At 37.8% G+C, this 22,313-nt stretch overlaps 1 protein-coding gene and 1 long non-coding RNA gene across 4 annotated transcripts in view; one reads left to right on the top strand and one right to left on the bottom strand.

Moving 5' to 3' along the window:
- C1H3orf67 (chromosome 1 C3orf67 homolog) overlaps positions 1-22,313 on the bottom strand; it is a 317,333-nt gene that overhangs the window by 41,211 nt on the left and 253,809 nt on the right. For all 3 annotated transcript variants that reach the window (XM_030927040.1, XM_030927037.1, XM_030927031.1), the window contains one exon: positions 18,167-18,228. In XM_030927040.1, coding sequence (XP_030782900.1) covers positions 18,167-18,228 — 62 coding nt within the window. The remainder of the gene's footprint in view (positions 1-18,166; positions 18,229-22,313) is intronic.
- Positions 21,763-22,313, top strand: part of LOC115896436 — a 223,519-nt gene continuing 222,968 nt past the window's right edge. Inside the window, exon 1 of the long non-coding RNA XR_004056313.1 lies at positions 21,763-21,867. This is a non-coding gene — a long non-coding RNA (uncharacterized LOC115896436). The remainder of the gene's footprint in view (positions 21,868-22,313) is intronic.

Below are 22,313 nucleotides of genomic sequence, written 5' to 3' on the forward strand. Positions count from 1 at the left end.
TTGAACAATGAGAACATACAGACACAGGGAGGGGAACATCACACATGGGGGCCTGTCAGCAGGTAGGGGGCTAGGGGAGAGATGGCATTGGGAGAAATACCTAATGTAGATGATGGGTTGATAGGTGCAGCAGACCACCATGGCATGTGTATACCTATGCAACAAACCTGCACGTTCTGCACATGTATCCCAGAACTTGAAGTATAATTTAAAAAAAAAAAAAAGGAAAAAAAAAAGAAAGAAGAAGAAAACCCTGAAAAACAAAACAAAACAAAACGAAACTCCAACTCATTGCATACAGACAGATTCTGAGCACGCAGTGAGAAAGGGAACCACAGCATGGTCAGTTTGGGGCCGTCTATTGGAGATGGATGTTTCTAATATAATGGGCCCCTCAGATGAACAAATTAAATTCACATTTAAACCATGGTTACCAGGGGAATCCTATTGGTGAGAATCCACAGACATTTCTGAGCTTCTAATGTGGACATCACTGTATGAGAAGTAACGGGGAGCAAATCAACGAGAACAATTTCTTACCTTTAAATTATCACCTCAACTTCTAGCATGACTTTCCTAAATCTCAGCAAGACTTGGCTGGTCACAAAATGGGATGCTAACATATTCCCATGCTGCATGTCCGGATGAACACGTGGCTAGGCTGGGACTGTAGCAACAGCAATGACTACCACCACCACAGTGGAAAACACCTTGACAATCCAATGTGGAACTGTATATTAGACACACATTTAGGGCACTAATCTAATATATAAATTGCACAGTTTTTAATCTCAGCTTAAACTTCCTTTTAGCCTTGCGACCTTTGAGCCAAACTCTGTGTCTCTGTTTCCACATCTGGAATATGGGAATAAGAGAACTGACCCGACTGGGGTGTGGCAGGGATTAAATAAACTACAGTCATCCCTCAGTAGGAGCAGGGATTAGGTTTCATTTCCTCCTCCCCACATATACCAAAATCCTCAAGTTGGCCATGCAGAACCCACGTTCTGAAAAATGGGTTGGAAAAAATTTGTATCATAATCTGTAAGTGAACCCATACAGCTCAAACCCATGTTGTTCAAGGGTCAACTGTAACATAAAATGAGTAAACTCCATACAGTGCCACACAGTAAAACTCACCACCCCATAATAGCGTTAGTGGTTATTATTGTTTAAAATTACAGAAAAAAGTTCACTTCCAAGCAACTTTATATAACACCTTTTAGAGAGTTATAAGGCAACTGTAGGTTAAATGCTTTGTAACTAAGTCATTAGCAAATCAAGAGCAAAAAACTTTGAGGCTTTTCTAACTTTAAGGAGAGAATAATTGCCTTAAAATTAGAATACAAAATAAAACCATCTAAATCTTTCTGTGGAATGATGGGACTTAATGGTGCAGAAAGAGTAGGTTGGATTTAATTTAGTGCTTTAATTTAGCTCTCTGGGCTTTTGTAAAGAATAACTACTGGGTATCATTTTCATTATTGTGTCAGATTATCAGATACCTCATTTATGTACTGATTTCCATTTTCTTTTCAAAGTTTTGTTATACCTTTCTGTTCACAAGTCAAATAAAACAATGATATGCTAAAAAGGCTCTGTGAGGTGAATGACAATTCAATTTCCCCCAGTGTTGGCTGATTGCATGAGAAAATAAGGAACTGGAGCAAGTTGACAGGATCTTTAGTTGCCTAGATTTATTTCCCAACATTTTCAGGGTGTGTTAATTGTAACATTTCAGTTAATGAAAAATATTGTGATTAAACACTGATATGGGTGATAAATGGACTTTTGAACAGATATGATGGTAAAATGTTATTTTAAAAACATTGGGAGGAAATAATAAAAACTCTTTTGTTGATTGGACCATTATTGTGAGTAAATTAGGCTTCCCAGGAAGGCAATAATTTTTTCAAATCACCAGGCTACCATCATCATAATTATTCATGGTGTTGCTGAGCTGTTATTCCACTTAAATATAGTCTCATTCTACAGAAAGCTTATATAAATTATAAAAAAGGTAGAAAGATATAGAAACATTAAAATATCAGAAGGAGCAAACTGACTATTTTAGACTAAGAATTATACCAATTATCCTTATTAATAATTATGCTAATTATTCTTGTTAATATTGATGTGTAATGTAAACATAGAAAAATGCAAAAATCATAGCTGTATGGCTCAATAAATGATCCTACAGTGAGCCTTAACTACCACCTGGGTCAAGAGGTAAAAGCTTCCCTTCCTTCTTTTCCTAATCATTACACTCTCTTCTCCCTACAAGTGAGCCTAGTGACTTCTAATACCATGGCTCAGTTTGTCTGTTTTTGAATTCCATATGAATGGAATCATACAATATGTATTTATTCTCAGTTGTGTAGCTTTGATATGGACAGGAGACAGGGAAATACTGGGTAGAAGAGGGTGGTTCCCTGGCAAAGGCCTGGAAACCCGTGGCCTTAAATGGGAACAGGCATTCCTGTTTTCTCACCCAAAAGTTGCCATTTGGCCTGCCACGTCCCCTATCATGTACCCATATAAATCCCAAACCCCAGGTTCCATGAGCAAATGAACAGAAGAGCAGAAGAGCGGCAGAGAAGGAGAGAAGTAGTGGTGAAAAGGACATGTGGATGCATGGAGGCTACTTAGAAGGCTATAGCAATAGTCCAGGCTGTCTTCCGCTGCACTGAGTCTGCTTCCCTGGCAGAGATGTGTAAAGTTTGAAGAGATGCTGGTTAAATCATATCTCTGATCTCATCGAACCCTTTAAGATTCTCTGATTCTGTTAAAGTATGATTATTTTTTGAAAAATTATTCCTAATATTACTATTAATATCCTTACCAATACTATCATCACTTTCTACCACTTAATAAAAATACATATGCCAGGCCCTATGCAAAACATGTTATGAGTATTATTTCATTTAATCTTTGCAATAACACTTTAAGGTGGGTAGTAAAATACAATCCCTATTTTTAGATAACTTAATTGGGGCTTGGAGAGGGCAACTAATGTCAGAAGGATATAAACCCATCCTTTTGATTCCAGAGACAGTTTTTTAAACTAGTGCATTATACCACCTCATGAAACCCTTTATTCTACTAGAAGCCAATTAATCTCATACTGAGCTGAATAGTTTAACCAATTTTTAACATTCAAATATGAAAATATATGAAACGCCGTATTTCCAATGACAACATATATTCAATGTCAAAATTAGTAACTGTGTCAGTCAGAATAAAGGTACGTTATGCTTGATAACAAAAAACCCTCAAATCTCAGTGACTTAAAAACAACAAATGTTAATTTCTTGCTCATGTTAAGTTTTTATAACAGATCAGTAGATCAGTATGGGGACTCTGTTTGTCACAGTCATTAAGTGACTGGGCTGACCGAACCACTATCATCTTGAATGTTTCTGGTAACAGTGTCAGAGGAAAAGATAATCTGGAAGGTTTCATACCTACAATTTAAATGTTCTTGCCAAGTAATAACACAGGCCCTTCTGCTCAATTAGTTGGCTAGAACTAGTTGGGTTAGTTGGCTCCACCCCAAAACAAGGAAATCTAGAAGTGCAATACAACCATGTATTTGAAATCTGGAGAGTTGGGAATATTTGGGAAACAGTGTCAGTAACTACTAGAGACAATAAATCTTCAAGGAAGTCAGAAAACATGCAAACAACTTTTGCTACATACATTTCAGAATTTCTACCAAGAGTACTGACTATTCACATTGTTTATTTACCCCAAGTTGAGAGAATGTTAGAAGAGAGGAAATGTAGCAAACATGCCGAATTCTGGTAAAGTTCTTCACTGTATATGTAAAATATAACTTGAATCATAGTCATGTCTGGGATTCAAGCCCTGAACATGCCAAAGTAGTATATTTATTTGCGTTTGGGCTAGATACAAATGTTTAGATGGTAAATGCAATATTTTACTCCAAGTTTCATTGTACCTACTTAAGTAAAGCCATTATTGGTGAACTGGGAGAAAAGAATACTAAACAACCCAAGCCTTACATTAGGTTTTGAATATTAAGATATTAGAATAAAAACTATTTCAATGCTTCATAGAAATTTTATTCCAAAAATCTTTGGCAAGGCAAGTCCATCACTGTCAAATTAACTACAAGTGTGCTATTAAAATTTCTATTTTATTTATATAAAAAGAGAAACTTCTGAAAAAGTTTTACTTTCTGATAAATATTTGTAACAATACCAAATAAAATAAGAAATTCATCTTATTTCTTGCAGAGACTCTCAGAGTACTCAATTGAAATTTGAACTACTTTTATCCACTATGTGTGAGAAAATATAGTTGTTTTATTTATAAATACTCTATGAACTCAACTACAAAACTAAAAACTGACAATGAAAACATAAAGGCAAATCAGTGGCATCTTTGAAGCATTTCACCGGAAATGGCTGTTAGAAGATAAATTCTTGTTGTAAGTGATTGAAATGCTTGAAGAAAAAGTACATGTGGTGTTGGTATGCTAAAAATATAATTAAAATTTATATTGCAAATGCTAGTTTAGAGAAGAACTGATTTTAAAAGCCAATGATGTTTCCTGTAAGGGCATTGCTGTGGTATTTTATAATAGATGGTACCTTTTTCTAATTTGAAAGCTACATATTTTAATAGAGAATAGCCCAAAATGTTTTTAAGGTCAAACTGGAAATATGTTGATGATTTACAAAAATGCAAGCCAAGTGCTTTATTATATTATACTACCAGAGTGTTATTGTAGTTTAAAAATATCATTAAATCAGCACAAACCCGCACTTATCATTTCCTACACATTTTTCACACCAAGCTGCCTTCTGACTATGAGTAATCTGTTAATCTACTCTTCGCCTCACAATCCGTCAAAGTGACAGATTCATTCCTTTCCTAATACATAACATAATATCTGCATTTACTGTATGCCTTGCTGCAACTTTCTTTTTTGCTAGCACTGAAATTTAGAAATTCACAAGCAAATTTAGAGAATGTCACATGGCTGGTTGTTCTTGTTTGCTTCCCATTTCTTCTCTTATTCCAGCAAAAGAAGCTAAACTTTTTCTGGACTTCTAATGTGAATTAGCAGTATTTCCAAAATGAAGGCAATTTCAGGTTTCAATAGGAGTGTTGTTGAAAAGGTAGGAAGAGGGCAGGTGGCAAAAACAAACAAACAAACAAAAAAACAAAGTGCATCCTTCACCAAGTCAAAACACTGATCATGATGGAATTTTCTTTCAGTGTTAGTGGTCAATGTATAGATTCTCACTCCCTACCCTCAACTCTTACTAAGGTGTAAAGGAAAAGATATTCCTTTGGTAGTTTAGAGATGAGCTGCTCCCCCAGAAAAATGTAGTTTCATTAGCATAAATGTCACTGCTTAATTGAAAGCAATATTGTACTTTTACTTAAGCTGAGACTTTCATTTTATCATAGTATTGAGATCAGACCAGGCCAGATCTCAGGTTTCTTGTTCATTGCTATTTTGATAATACAAATGGTTCTACTGCTTTAAAACTGTTCACTACTAATTCAACAGAAAATATTTTACTCTTTCTGTCTTGCAACGGATTACAGTTGCTTTTCAGCCTATTAGTTCTGCAAATAAAGAGAATCAAAGACTGAAAAATATGAGAGTATGTACAATTCTAACTCACTTACTTTCATCATAAATAATTGATAACGAAGTACATCATCTACAAATCGCCATTTGGCCTTGCTTGTTACTGAGCCAGTGTCCACACAGTAATTCAAAGGTCACTGCTGTTGTTAACCTCAAAAGTCAAAAGCAAATAAGTTGTTTACCTCAAAATGTGGAAAGCTGCCTTCTAACCAGTCTTGTTTCAGAATATAGTTTTTTTTCGCATGCCTACACCCAACATCCAACAGCATTTTCTTGTCCTGAGCACCAAATTGCATCTGATTTGTCTTAATGGATGGCAAAGGAGCTAAAGGCTTTTAAAAATCAATGGACAAGAAAGAGTCAACAGAACAATAATGATGGTGTTAATTCAGTCAAATACACTAAAAGTTGTTTGCCATTTTGTCTTCAAGTCATCTTAAACAGCCTGAACGTTTGACTTCTATGGTATTTATTATACTGAGTGGGTTTTTATATGGTAATGAACAGCATAATATGAAGCTGTGAATGCTGGTAAACATAATGCATTGCTAGAGTGAAAAATTATGTGTTTTAACTTTAATCAATTTCAAAATGTAATGTTTTTCATTAACAAGAGAAACAAAAAAATTACAGGGAAGAAGTAACCAACTGGCAACAAAAGCAGAGTCTGCGAGTGGGCACACTTCTGGAAAAGCAGTGATTTCTCCTGACCCAGGCTCAGTAGATGCTCCACCTCTCCTTGGCACTGTCCCGAAAATGCTCACACACAGCCTAATGACATGCAGTGTGGACCTGGCTCTGCTGGAAGGCCACAAGCTCATTAAAGTCACATGGTAGGTACTTAAAAAATACTCATTGAGCATTGAGGAAAGTATGAGCTACAACACTCTGTGAATCACTTTATGCTGTAGGGGTTCCCTGTTTAAATGACAGGGAAGCTATTCTGCATTAGATTACAAAATGAATAATGAGATCATAAGTCTATGGATGTGACTGGCTGTAGCCATTTAACAATAATTATGGTCTTCCATTTTTAAGGTTCATCTTATTCTCCTACACCTCAACTTGCATTCCCTCCCCACCCCCAGACAGAATGGAGGTGATTGTTATAAACTAGAATTAGTACTTCTATTTTTTTTTAAAGGTTCTCATTACTCTTGAGGGGGAAGCTAAATCTTTTAATTAAAAGCTGAAACTGTAAAACATTAGAATGGTAAATAATTGCTTTGGTAATTACCTTCTTTAACTGGGTTGTGGGCCAAAGGTAATCTGAGTTCAGCATCTGGATGGATAACAATTGCTGGGGAGGCCTCAGTAATCTCAGGAGTCCCACTCTCCACTGGTTAAAGATGTCAAATTCTGCCAGGTACGTGGCTCAGGTCTGTAACCCAGCCCTTTGGGAGGCCAAGGCGAGGGAGGGTTGCTTGAGCCCAGGAGTACGAGACCAGCTTGGGCAACATGGCAAGACCCCATTTCTACAAAAAATTAGCTTGGCTCGTGCTTGTGGTCCCAGCTACATGGGAGGCTGGGATGGGAGAGTTACCTGAGCCCGGGAGGCCAAGGCTGCAGTGAGCCATTATTGTGCCACTGCACTTCGGCCTGGGTGACAGAGTGAGACCCTGTCTCCAAAAAGGAAAACATAGAAAGAACAAAAGTAATAGCAAAAGCTAAGATTCCTCAGGTATTTGTCTTTTCAGACACAGAAGCCTTTGGGAGGTGAGGGGAGAAGATGTGATCTATTGTTCTGAAACTCCTATGGGAATAGGTTTCATGAGTTTATAATTTTGGAAAACATGACAATAACTGAAAATTAATTAGTATTTCCTAGTTCTAATGCCTTTAGATTCTTTCATGGAGTACAAAGGGAAAACTAGGGAACTCAGGTGGAAGTACTGAGTCCCAGTGGCCCAAAAGAGACCTGGTCAGAGAGGAGGCAGCTGTCTCAACTAAGAAAACTGGAGGGTGGGGTTAGCTGATGCTCAGGCAGGTGGGTCCAGACATGAACATGAAGCGAGTAAAGACAAATAAATCTTGGGCAGGTGGGCAGGGGTGGGGACCGAGACATTTGTTGTGATGGCTAGCTGGAGCCTAGCCTGGGTCAGTGTAACTGGAGCAGGGAAACAATTTGAGCAAACTCACTTAGGTAGAAAAAATAATCAGAACCAGGACTGAAAGTGGGCTTGGCAGGTCAACAAGTGCCAACAGCAGAGGAGGGAGGAGGAGTGATGGGTCAGGGGACCACCAGCTGCCCAGCACTGTCCACTCACATTGTACTGCTGGTGAGTTGCTGGGTCTCCTGGAACCCATGGGAATAGTGCCCCCTGGAGTTGTGCAAGGTGTGGTCCAGGGTTAAGAGTGGTCAGAGGTGGAAAGCAGGATGATTCTCGAGGGATTCAGTTTGCTACTAGGGGTGCCCTTAACTGAGGCTTTCTCTGGGGCAGGCAGGGTTCAAGAGGTTAGAAAAGCCATTCTGAGGTCTTGCCTCTGCTGTGGATCGGGAAGGAAAGAGGCCCAGCCGGATGCTTTTTGCATCAAGTGCTTTAAACGTCTATCTTAAAGGTAGAGCAGTTGACTAAGGACCTCTCCAGGAGCAGAAGGGGTAGGCAGTCACTTAAATTTGACAGAGCACCAGCACCACAGCTTCAGGTTCTCTCTCTCTAGCTCTTGAGACACACACACATACACATGCACAGGCATGTCTTGTTTTATTGTGTTTTGCTATACTGTTCTTCACAGATGCTGAGTTCTTACAAATTGAAGGTTTATGGCAACCTGTGTTGAGCGAGTCTATCAGTGTCATTTATCCAACAGCATAGACTCACTTTATGTCTCTGTGCCACATTCTGGAAATTCTCTCAATATTTCAATTTTTTTCATTACTGTTCTATCTGTTATGGTGATTTGTGACAGTGATCTTTGATGTTACTATTAAATTGTTTTGGGACACCAGGAACCATTCCCATATAAGATAGCAAATTTAATAAATGTGGTGTGTATTCTGACTAATTCCATTTGACCAACCACTCATCCCATCTCTCCCTCCCTCCTTGGGCCTACCTATTCCCTGAGGCACAGCAATATTGAAATTAGGCCAATTATTGGTAATAACCCTACAGTGGACTCTGAGTGTTCAAGTGAAAGGAAGAGTCATGAATCTGTCACTTTCAATCAAAAGCTAGAAATGGTTAAGCTTAGTAGGAAAGCATGTCTAAGGCCAAGACAGACTGAAAGCTAGGCCTCTTGCACCAAAAGCTGAGATGGGAATGCAAAGGAAAAGTTCTCGAAGCAAATTCGAAGTACTACTCCGTAGAACACACAAATGGTAAGAAAGTGAAATAGCTTTAATTGCTGATATGGAGAAAGTTTGAGTGGTCTAGATGGAAGATCAAACCAGCCACAACATTCCCTTAAGCCAAAGCCTAATCCAGAACAAGGTTCTAACTCTCTTCAATTCTTTGAAGATTGAGAGAGGTGAGGACGCTGGAGAATAAAAGTTTTGAGTTAGCAGAGGTTGGTTCATGAGGTATAAGGAAAGAAGCCATCTCTGTAATATAAAAATGCAAGGCGAAGCAACAAGTACTGATGTAGAAGCTGCAGCAAGTTATCCAGGAGATCTAGCTACAATCATTGATGAAGGTGACTACACTAAACAACAGATTTTCAATGTAGACAAAACAGTCTTCTACTGGAAGAAGATGACATATAGGACTTCCAGTACTAGAGCAGAAGTCAAAGACTGGCTTCAAAGCTTCAAAGGACAGGCTGACCCCATTGTTAGGGGCGAATGCAGCTGGTGACTTTAAGTTTAAGCCAATGGTCATTGACTATTCCCAAAATACCAGGGCTCTTAAGAATGATGCTGTTAATAAATCCTACTCTGCCTGTGTTGCATGAAAGGACCAACAAAGCCTGGATGAAGGCACTTCTGCTTATAGCATAGTTTACTGAATATCTTGAGCCCACTACTGAGATCTACTGCTCAGAAAAAAAGACTCCTTTGAAAAGATTACTGCTCATTGACAATGCACCTGATGACCCAAGAGCTCCAATGAAGATGTACAAGGAGATGAATGTTGTTTTCATGCCAGCTAACACAACATCTATCCTGCAGCTCATGGATCAAGGAGTAATTTTAATTTTCAAGCCTTATTACTTAAGAAATACATTTTGTAAGGCTATGGCTGCCATAGGTACTGATTCCTCTGATAAATCTGGGCAAAGTAAATTGAAAACTTTCTGCAAAGAATTCACCATTCCAGATGCCATTAAAAACATGCAGGATTCATGGGAGGAGGTCAAAATACAAACATGAACAGAAGTTTGGGAGAAGTCAGTTCCAACCATCATAGCTGACTTTGAGGGGTTCAAGACTTCAGTGTCAGAAGGAACTACAGATGTGGTAGAAAAAGCAAGACAACTAGAGTTAGAAGTAAAGCTCGAAGATGTGGCTGAATTGCTGTAATCTCATGATCAAACCTGAATAGATGAGGAATTGCTTCTTCTGGCAAACAAAGAAAGTGGTTTCTTGAGATGAAACAACTGGTGATGACAAGGTGAACACTAGTTGTAAAGACAACAAAGTATTTGGAATATGACATACACTGAGTTGATAAAGCAGCAGCAGGGTTGGGCAAGATTAACTCCAATTTTGAAAGAAGTTCTACTGTGGGTAAAACACCTTCAAACAGCATTGCATGCTACAGAGGAGTCTTTCATGAAAGGAAGAGTCCAATGATGTGGCAAACTTCATTGTTGTCTTACTTTAAGAAACTGCCAGAGCCACCCCAACCTTCAGCAACAACCACCCTGATCATTTAGCAGCCATCAACATCCAGACAAGACCCTTCATCAGTAAAAATATTATGACTTATTGAAGGCTCAGTGACTGTTAGCAGTTTTTAGCAGTAAAGTATTTTCAAATTAAGGCATGTACATTGTTCTTTTTAGGCATAATGCTATTACACACTTAATAGACTAAAGAACAGTAACATAACTTTTTTTTTTCTTCTTCTTTTTTTTTTTTTTTTGTTTGAGACAGAGTCTTGCTCTGTCGCCCAGGCTGGAGTGCAGTGGCGTGATCTCGGCTCACTGCAAGCTCCGCCTCCCAGGTTCATGCCATTCTCCTGCCTCAGTCTCCCGAGTAGCTGGGACTACAGGAACGTAATTTTTATATGCACTGGGAAGTTGAAAATTCTTGTGATTTTTGCTTTATTGTGGTGGTCTGAAACTGAACCTGCAATATCTCTGAGGTATGCCTGTATGTATATATATAATGTGTATATATGTATGTGTATGCATATAAATAATGGTTTTCTTTTTTTCTATTTGCTTACCCAGATTCTGTTAGCCTGGTGAGGACCGAGTACACCTTCTGCAGCAGTGGCAACCCAACCAGATTTCTAGCAAGTAGTACTCTGACTCCATAAAATAGGTGTGAATAGGCCCATACAAAGAAGCAACTGCCAGTAAGAATAGAGGGTGAACACACTCATTCAATTTTAGAAAACTGTCTCTATTTAAAGGTGTAAAATGATATCAGATATTTTATCTTCGGGATATCTTTTAAGGGATCATTTAAAACAAACTCATGAAAAAGGTTTCATTTATTATACACGGGAATAGGGCCCAGTACCAGAGACCCTTAAGGGAGAGAAGTATACCGGTATTCATGGGTTCCAGCTAGTTGGAATACACAGTGATGTAGCTAGTGTAGAGAGATGAGGGGAGTTCATTTTTCAGTGGTGAGATTCACTGAATTCGACACCTATTTTTTATGTGTCTCCTATGTGCGTGGCAAGTGTACCCCTTGAAACTAGGGAGACACTGAACAAGTGAGATAAGATTTTCACATGCATGCAGTTTATATTTCAGCATTCGAGAAGGAGCAGTGTGTGTGTGTGTGTGCGCAAGCGCACGTGTGTGTGTAGAAAACAGACAAACAAGGAAATATCAGTTAGTGGAATAATGTGATGAAAACAAAAAAGATAATGTGCTAAAGGTGACTGAGGAGCTATTTTAGGGTGGACGCTAAGAAAAGGCCTCCTGAGGAGAGGATGTTTATTTAGGTGGAGACCCTACTGACAGGAAGAGGCAGCTGGGAAGCAGCCTTGAGTAAAAGAACTCCATCCAGGCAGCGCTCCTAAGTGGAGACCAAGCCTGGAGTATCAGAGGGAAAGAGAGGGAACCAGTAGAGAGTGAGCAAGGTGCTCAGTGGTGTGAAACACCATCCCAGAGGTGGGCTTCCAGGGCCCCAAAAGCCAGAGTAAGCGTAATTTGGTCCCAATGGCAATGGGAAACCACTGGTAAGTTCTACATGGAGCAATGCCTGCATCTGATTGAGGCCTGTCAGTACCACTTGGTTGCTAAGCAGAGAAAAGTCTAGAGAGGCCTGAGAAGCAGAGAAGGCAGGTTTGGAGGTTTACGGCATTTGCCCAGGTGAGAGGTGATGGCAACCTGCACTCAGACTATAGCAGGGAAAATAGAGAAAACAGGCTGGATTTGGCATATACTATGTTTGAAGGGAACACTTGCTGAGTCTGGACATTTGGGTGGATCCAGAGAGACAGAACAGGGATCACCCTTGGTTTCTGGCTTAAGCAAAGGTGGGGAGGGATGATGATGGAATTTTCTGAGATGGAGAAAAGTGAAGAAAGATTTGCAGAAGAAAATCAAGTTACCTTTTCAATGGCTGGATTTTAGGTATGATGGCAGCTACATAGATCAGTTTGGAATTCAGGGAGGGTCAAGACTGGAGATATAAATTTGAGACTCGTTGGAATATAGGAATATTAGAAACTATTATTAATTATTATGTCTTAAAGACTAGGGCCATTCCAAAGGTTACCAGTGCCTATGGATCTTTGGGTCAGCAGGGAGTGGTACATGCATGAAAATCAGATTTAAACTCTGTCTAAACCAGGGCCTCTCATCAAAACACGATTCTATCTGGTTATGAAAGAAACAATATCACTGTCCTCCTATTTCCAGGAAAGGAAAGGGCAATTCTTGCAGAGACACAAGAAAAAAAATCTGAAATTTAACTGGTTAACATTTAGGATGAAGATTTTCATTTTCCATGGTGTCCAGGTGTATACCTACTCACTTGCTCACACCCTCCCTCAACTCAAATACTGAAGAAACTCCTGCCCTTGACAGGCATGTGCTGAATAATACTGGGGTGGGGTGGGGTGGGGGTGGGGAATAAGAGAGAGAGAGAGAGAGAGAGAGACAGAGAGAGAGAGAGAGACAGAGAGAGAGAGAGAGACAGAGAGAGAGAGAGAGAGACAGAGAGAGCACCCTGTCTTAGAGGAACTTCGTGAACAGCCTGACAGGTCATCAGTCCTCATCAGGGCCCTCAAAAGAGCAGTTGTGAAATCTGTGGGAATGGGATTATGAAAGAAGAGGTAATGAATCTTTTCCTAGTTGAAACCAACAAGAGAAATGATAAAAACAACAACTGATGCCTTTGGTTTCATAATCAAATCATTATGATTTAATGCAAAAATCTGGATAATAGGAAACAGCAATAACACTGTGTTTTGAGAAACAAAATGTCTGCTTAGTTAATAAGGAAGTCCTCTGTCACGTCTTGGTTTGAAGGAGGACTATTTGTTAAAAATTCAACTTGCTTGTTTTAAAATGATCCAAACTTAATCATTTGAAGAGGAACATTAAAGTTCTGTACTTAATTTTATTAATTTATGCATTTTCTCTCTTTTGTGATGGGAAGCTAAAAATCTTAATCAATAGAAGAGATGCCCATCAGGTTGCATTGTGACAATTGGAAAGGAAAAAAAAAAAAAAAACGATGCCACTGTTGTCAGTCCGGAGAAGCCACACGGGTTACAATGACAGACCAGATTGCCTTGGCCAGGCCGGCTGAGCCAGCGGGAACTGAGGTCAGTGATTATTAATCATTTGTCAAAGACTGCAGGGCTTCATCAGATAATTGTGGTTATAAGTATGTTTATATCACACAAACATGTGGCAAGGCTGCAAAGGATTCAGGCCCTAACACAATCTGCAATGACATTTTTAAAAACTACAGATAAGTGATAAATCATTGAGCAAACACTTTAGAAAATCATGCCATTCTTTGCTGTTTGAGTATTCTGATTTATTTTGTGTATTATATATTTCCATGAACATTTAGAACCTTGCAAAGCCTTTGACTACATTCCTTCCTCCCCCTAATTTTCCAATGAGTTGTAAAAATAGCAAGTATAATCATCATTTGAAACGAAAGACTAGTTATTGACTCCATCTCTATGAATAGACAACCAGAAGGTAATCACAGCTTATTTCATAAAACTCATTCCTGAGCAGGAATATCTTACGTTGTTCTGAAGAGTCTGTATAAGCTTCTAAATAAATGGGCCTAAGGGACAGCTCTAAACCCCACAAACCAATAGACGGCATTTTAAAATAAATGACTTGAGGCTGCAAACGGCATCCATTTTGCTCTGTTTGGCAGCATGCAAGTGTACATGCTAGGAAATGTTTCTCAACATGAATGAAGTGTGAAATTGTTTCCTCCTACCACACACTTCTCTAAATTATGTGAGATTATGTTAGCCATTTCTGCACCTTGTCATAGAGGCTGTCAGTGCCCTAAGAGACAATGTTTGGTGGACGCTGGAGGCAAGGGCCCCAGCATCTGAGATGCTGCTTAAATATTAGTTAGTGTGTTAGGAAAAAATAATGGAAAATATCACCCCATGCCTAACAGCACAAGGGGAAATGGCTTTGTTGCAAATCTAGACATGCAAGGGTATGATGAAGTGAACCACATATATTTCAATTCCTAGATTGTAAACTTCTGAGGAAAATGATTACTGTTGCATCCCACCTTGATCCAATGTCAAGCACTGCCCTATGAGTGAAAGTGAATGACTTTACTGTGAGAAAAACAATATATGAATATATGCAGCATTTTAGCTATTTTCATTCTAGAGCTAACTCTTTAAAACCCAAATTTACCTGCCTTGCGGATTGTATATTGTCTTTATTTTAATCCTACACACAAAAAACTAAGAAGATAATCATGTTGCAGAAATAAAAAATCTTTCCAGACTAAAATGTGCATGAGTGATCACTCCATTCCAGCCTGGGTGACAGAGTGAAACTGTCTTCAAAAAAAAAAAAAAAAAAAAAAGAAAGAAATAGGAAAAAAAATGTGCGTGAAAGACTGGGGATACTGGTTGTTCTGTTACATTAATAAAGCTAATTGAAAGGTGATTCTCTAAACATGTATATATGTGGGCACTAGTTTATGCAATTTAAAAACCTTAGGATTTTCGGTCTCTGGAGTAGTTGCAGATATCTCACTGAGGCTCATGTGGCCACCACATTTTCCAGAGGTCACCATTATGCTTTCCTCTCTATGGAAGTGCTTGTCCACACCACCCCGTCTCTGCCTTATTGGTATTACTCTAATCACAGCCACACTTAACTCAGGAAACCAAGAGCCTACCTGCTTTTTATGTAATGTTCAGAGCCTCCATACCAGAACTTTCAATCAAGGGTTCAAGTTAGATGCTTGTTTATCCAAGAGGGTGGACTTCAGAGAATTGCCTTCTCATTTCTTATATTTTTTTCATATTAATTATCAATGTCCCTTAAATTTAAAGTTCTATATTTTAGGGTCCAAAGCATTGGGATACTAATTGTAAGAAATATAATAAATACAGATCTTAAGAAGAATTAGAGCTTTCAATTTAAAGTCAAATTACATGCATTACGTGACTCAATTTATTCCATTTTTATATGATGATATATACTGACCTCATAATTTTATCATCTTCTGTATTTATGGCCCAATAATGCCTTCCTGCCAATTCTCCTAAGCTGCTGAATTTATGAACCAAGAGGCAAGTCACATAATCTGCAGGTTTTCTGAATGGTTACATAGTAAGTTTTTAGGAAACTGGTAGACAACTTGCTGGCAAATGGGGTTGGTGGTATTTTATTTTTGGCTTTAGAATTTGGCCTTTTTATTTCATTATGCAGAAATGTAAATTAATTTTTCTTAAATAAATGAACATTTAATTGGTTGTATGAGATATGCTAACTGGTGAATGACTTAATATTCTATCTTGACAGTATATCTTTGGAAATCAATTTGTAAAAGAGATATTTAAAGTTGCATATTACCACATCTAGATATTCATTCATTTATTCAATTATCCATCCAATATTTATGAAGTATGTTTTCTATACAGGACAATGAAATAAAAGTAGTGTGATCCTTCAATGGCGAGACTGGTTTATGAAGTAAAGGCTATAATGAGTCTTGTAAAAGTCACAGAATCATAAAGTTGGAATTGGCCTCAGAGAGCATGCAACTCAAGTCGTTGCTTTTACACATGAGGGTATTCATATTATTAAAAAGATCTGGAGAGGTCAGAGGCTTGCCTGAGATTATGAGAATTAGGTCCCCTTTCTCCTTTTATTGAAACAAATGGCTCCACTGTCTAACATATCTTACTATCATTCTCATTTGTTCAGACTACAAATTAGTTCTTTTTTTTTTTTTTTTTTTTGAGACAGAGTCTCACTCTGTCGCCCAGGCTGGAGTGCACTTGCGCCATCTTGTCTCACTGTAACCTCTGCTTCCTGGGTTCAAGCAATTCTCATGCCTCAGCCTCCTGAGTAGCTGGAATTATAGGCATACGCCACCATACCCGGCTAATTTTTGTATTTTTATTAGAGGCGTGGTTTCACCATGTTGGCCAGGCTTGTCTCAAACTCCTGATTTCAGGTGATCCATCCGCCTTGGTCTCCCAAAGTGCTGGGATTATAGGCATGAGCCACCATGCCTGGCCCAAATTCTTCATTTGTTATAATTTGGAACAAAGTTGGATTTCCAGTTACCTTGAAAGCTTACTCATACATAGAGAAAATAATTTGTTAGGCAAATCTAGATGAGCTCCAAGATTCTTAGTGATGTGTTCACCTATCAAGAGATAGCTAATTTTAAGAATGTTAAAACACCTTCTTATATATATTGAAATTCTAATCTCAGTTTTAAACTCTTTAGTATATCTATTTATGATAGTGACAATTCACCCTACTAGGTAACATGAACGAATGACCAGAGCAGGTGTACAGAATAGAAACATTTAGAAGAGATTACTAGTAAAGAACATTTACTCATCTGTGTCATGAATATTCTGGGTCCCAATAAAAGTCCTGTAAACCATTTACGTGGTTTCCTGGAAGCCATGTTCCTTTTACATGGCTTGGTTCATTGTTTATTGCTGACTGGACCAGAATGGGTACTTGGCCCAAGCTACACTAATCATTCTCTCTTGAAAAAGGAAGTTCAGACGTAGTCTGTCAGCCTCTACATGTATGTTGAACTGTGATATGTAAACTCAAGAGCTGTCAAATGGCCATATGTGGACCATGGAGCAGAGAAAGCTGGTCCTTAGACGAATGGAGCAGAGGAAGCAAGCAGAGATGGAGTGAAGAGACTGCCTGGCTGCCTCTTGCCTTTCTAGTTCCAGTTTCAGGCCCCTCCTGGGGCCTGGCAGCCTCTGAGTTCTAGAATACGGCCCCGTATCTTATTCAACAACCATCCGCCAACCCGTCTCTCTTACTCTTTCTCCTTATCTCTTTCTGTCTTTTAATACTAGCTAAGCTGTTTTGTAGTGTGTAACCAAAGAGTCTTAACTCAGACACCATGCAATAGTTAACACACCCTCCGTAGGACAGCCCACAGTACAGGTCAGATGCATTTGGATAATGAAGTGCATTACAGTAACTAAGACTCTGTAGGTAGGCTTAAGATATATGGACTTTTCAATAATTTCCTAGTGTATGATAAATACTGATAAGGTAATACTGATTTATATGGATAAAGTAGCTTATATACTTATTTATCAGAAAGTTATAGAATAATAAAACATGTATTTCAAAACTCAAATTCAGATCCGCTTGTTCCCAATGAACCAAAAATAATGAGGTTTTTCCATAGTGACAAATGACTCATATACCAATGACATTTTTGAAATAAAATAATTTTGAGATTATAAACTTTCAAAGCTATGAAAAAAGAGACTGGTCATTTGAACTTTTATAAACTATCTTGATAAATTTAAGGGCACCAGATGATATAAAAAATATTTATGACTAAAATGTACCAAACATCAGACACCTATTAAAATAAAATAGTTATGCAAATAAAGTAATGAATAAATTAACACTTAGTGAGAACTTGCTATGTGCCAAGAACTGTTCTAAGAATTTTTCATTTGAATCTCCCCAAAATTCTATGAAATAATTCTTATGCCTGAATTACATGGAGTCAAATGACTTACCCAAAATTTCACAGCTTGTAAAAGGTAGATATTTAAACCTAGGTAGACTGTTACTACTATTCTAAAGTCCAAAGAAGACAAGTAGATAAACTAGGACTTTGAAAGAACGTAAGTTTAGAAGCTAGAAGTTTTGGAAAACAATTCAGAAAACCAAAAAAAATGTACAATCTTCTAAGTTAAAAAAAAAACAAACATGTAGATTACTAATGATTCTTACCGGGGGTTAGAAGGAGAAGGTGGGTTCATTTCTTTCTGATAGTGGTGACCCTGGTTGACAGGCTGTAAAAGACAAAACATTTGTGAATGTTTAATCAGCACAAACCTATTTACATGTACATTCACATGCACTCTCATTACTGTAACTGTTTCCTTGGACACAACCCACAAGAAGGGTATGGGTTTATTTTACAGATCCAGCAAATTGCAGAGTGGTATAAATGAGAAATCACATTTATTATTATTATTATTTTAGTGGCCCAGTCATTGGACCTCAAAGCATCTATGATGTAATTAAAGTTCATTTATTGAAATTTTCCTCTTTGTGGAATTTTTATGCTGTTAACATTGGTTGATATTTTCAGACACAGGAAAACAAAACCAAACAAGATATCTTATGGAACTAATGCTGCAGTTCAAGCATCATTAATAACAGAAACCCAGACACACAGAAAACATATTTAGTCTCAATGTTAGTAAGTTTGTAAAGATAATTTCTATTACCACTAATGAAAATTACACATGTAATCTTAGGTCAAGGTGGTCATTTTCGCCAAGTGTATAACACAACCTCAAGTACTGATCAATAAGCTGAAAAAAACGATGCCAATACCTAACAAAAATGTGAAATCTCAAATATTCCCTCCACAAGAAATCTTTCAGTTACATTTCAAAACAGAGCTGAACAACTATATCTCATGTAGCCTTAAACACTTGCTTCCAACGGGACTTGATCTTTTTCCTTTGTTCTATAAAGGGAGAAAATTCCGTCCTCTGTTTGAACATCAGCTCTAAGCATTTATGTGGTTAGCAACAACGCTTCTAATAATAAATCATTTTCAACGTTCTCATTTTATTACAATTTAGTTTGGTATACATGTTTAAATTGCATTCAAAGAGCTTTAGCTACTTCCATACCCAGTGGAGTTGGTGTTAAGTGTTTCTCACCCATCATAATGTGGCCCCTGACTGAGGAAAACAACGTAGCCATGGTGCCTGTATATATAGAGTTCATACTCCTTAGTTTCCAGATATTTCTCATTACAATAAGTCTCAAAATATTAATGATGTAGGTGATGGGAATTCTTCAGAGTAAACTGTCTTCCTCTATAAATTATCTCTTGGAAGTGTTCCTTTAATTTAAATCAAACACCCCATCTGATAATCACAGTCACTTAGCCTGACTACCTGTTATGCACCATGAATTTAAATGTACTCAGATACTTTGGTAATTGAACCAATATCAATGCATCACCATTTCAGTAATAAGAAACAACAGCTGGGAGAATAGTGGAAGGAAAAACATGTCATAAGACATATTTGATCTCACTAGAGAAATAAGACTTTCAGCGATTTGCAAGTGAAATTTGGTTCTATGATTTAGGCTTTATTATTTCACAGCAAAAAAGAAATTAGCAAGCAAAGGGCCTAACAGGTTCTCTGGACGAACTCACACTGGTATAGAAATACTCCCAATAACAAATTCATTGGTATTCGTCCAGTATTTCAGCTGTACTCAGGCCTCCAGTGAATGGACCTCTGCCTATTTATTTTCAGAGGCATTTCCATAACTCTCTAAGCATCACAGTCCTGATATTCAGGTGAATTTCCATTTCTTAATTTTATACTATTAATTCTATTTATACCCATCCCCAAACCTCTATTCCAAATGACTTACTCCATCCCTTGGAAAATAGAAGTGGTTACAGAATCCTATCTTGTTTGTGACTCAGCCCCTCCTCGCTTTGGACTATACAGACTGATCCGTTTCCATCTTTGCTCATAGTGATTTTTAAGTGTTAGAAAAACAAAAAAGTAACCAATGGAAACTTTTCAAATAAAAACTGCTGACATGAACAGATAGAAAGGTGAACAACTAGCTGTCGGAAGCCAGACATCCTCACCTACAAATGGATATTGATGGAGTTCAGGACATGGCATTCGCAGTAGCAGGAAGGTCACTCTCACTTTCCCCTGTTCTCCCCTGCAGCTGGTCATAAAACATAGGTAGGATTTTCTGACCACCTCCTGGAGCAGGTCATAAGATGCTCATTTGAGAGATGCCCTCCCTATCCCCTGAAGAAAGGAACATCCTTATCTCTGAAGACACAACGACACAGAAGAATCTGAACAAAGGTTTTGCTGATTTTCTTCGTTTATTTCCATTAGCTCATATCTCCTTTGCCCAATCACGTTTCTCCACCACTTTCCCCTCTTCATCAAACCTAGAGTAAAAATATTCAAGTTTCACTGTTTGTTCAGTTCTTCATTTCCTTATAAAGACTCCTGTATCATGCAAAATTTACATGAAATAAATTTGCATGTTTTTCTTTTGCTAATCTGTCTTTTGTTACAACAGAGGCCTTGGATATGAATCAGGATGGATGAGAAAAAGATATTTTTCCTCCCCTACAATATGTTTATATACATATGTAGCAGTAAACCTATTTCTAGGTAGGTAGCATGCTGTGAAAGTACCAATGAAATAATACAGAATTTGTTTCGATTTTGGCATTCAGCCATACCTAGAGAATATCGTAAGTAGATGCAAAGGGATGGCAATCAGTATCTACAATGAACTATGACTATCATCATAATGGCAGTGACTGATAGTTATTGAGTACTTATGCTAATTCTTGGTAGATATGATCTCATTTGATCCTCAGAGCAATTCTATGAAATAAACAGGATGAACAACTCCATTTAACAGAAGAGGAAATTGACACTGGGTATTAACCCAGGATCATGCCTGCCGGGAAGAGTGGAGCTAGAATGTGAACCCAGGCAGTCTGAGTCCACAGCTTACCTTCCTAACCACTTGTCTGTAGTGTTTATTCCAGCTCGAGAGTGCATCTAGAGTGGTGACTATTTAAGTTTTTGAATAACAAATATGACAAAATCAGTTCTGTTTGTGGCAGGAAAAGAAAAGTGACCCTGAATAATTACATTTATTTGAAATATATACGACTCTCCTGACCACAAATTAAATTCATTGGTTTTATTCTCAAGATATGTCATTATGTATTTAAAATTAAAAAAATGAATTTTGCCACATTACTAAATTTGGGACAATCATAAAATATAATAGACAGTACTCTGAGAATAAGAAAAGTTTATTTTCTGGGGTGACTTTCATAGTCACTAAACACAGAACAACTTGCACATTTCAATCTTTCCTCCTGACAGTACAGATATTACACTGACTCTAATATCAGTTTTTGTATATCATTTCTATAGTTGTATAAGAACATCTGCTCATATGATTTATCTGCAGCTTAGCACAATCAGCTACATACCTTTTTAGTTCAGAAGGATAAAAGAAAACTCATTCTACCCAAAGAGACCTGAGAAGTTAATGAATCTGTAGATTAGAATAAATTAAAACCTATTAACTATAAAGAGCCTGAAATGCCAATATATTATATTTTGAATACACAGCAACCAGGAATATCATGCAAAAACGCTGATACGCTGTCGAACAAAGAAAAGGAACAGATCCCAGAAACTGAGGACCTTGGCCTTTTGGTGGCGCTGTTGCTATGTGCTAGTGCCAGGCAAACAGTATTCATATAAAATTAACTACCAGGGAGCACAAGAAGCTTTGCTTTTCCATGATCAAGCTGCTAGAGATTTTGGGGTGAGGGAGCAAAATGAAGGCTAAATAAAAGAACAGGAGATAAGATAATCCTGCCATGTTAAAAGGTAAAAACAATATTTTATGTTGTTATGTGAAACCTATGAAAATGGCAATAATGTTGTTGCAAGGTTAATCACGACCATAAATAATTTGTCTGAGAACCTCACCATATGCTGGCAATTTTATTAAGTGTATTTTGCCTCGTTATTCTCCAAATATTATGCTCTGCAACATGCCATGTTGATGGATGCATGCAATGAGTTTTTCTTTTCTTTTTTTCTTTTTTTTTTTTTTGTAAGCTAGAGACTTATGTGCTTGATATTAGCTTACCCGGAATTCTTTTTTTTTTTTTTTTTCCCCAAGAGATGGGGTCTCATTATGTCACCCACACGGGCTCTGAATTCCTGGGCTAAAATCCTCCTTAGCCTCCCAATTAGCTGGGAATACAGACCTGTGCCACCACGCCCCGGTCAGGTTATGTTAATTATTAACTTGAAGGAATGACAGCTTT

The sequence above is a fragment of the Rhinopithecus roxellana genome, chromosome 1, assembly GCF_007565055.1.
Source record: "Rhinopithecus roxellana isolate Shanxi Qingling chromosome 1, ASM756505v1, whole genome shotgun sequence".
Lineage (NCBI taxonomy): Eukaryota > Metazoa > Chordata > Mammalia > Primates > Cercopithecidae > Rhinopithecus > Rhinopithecus roxellana.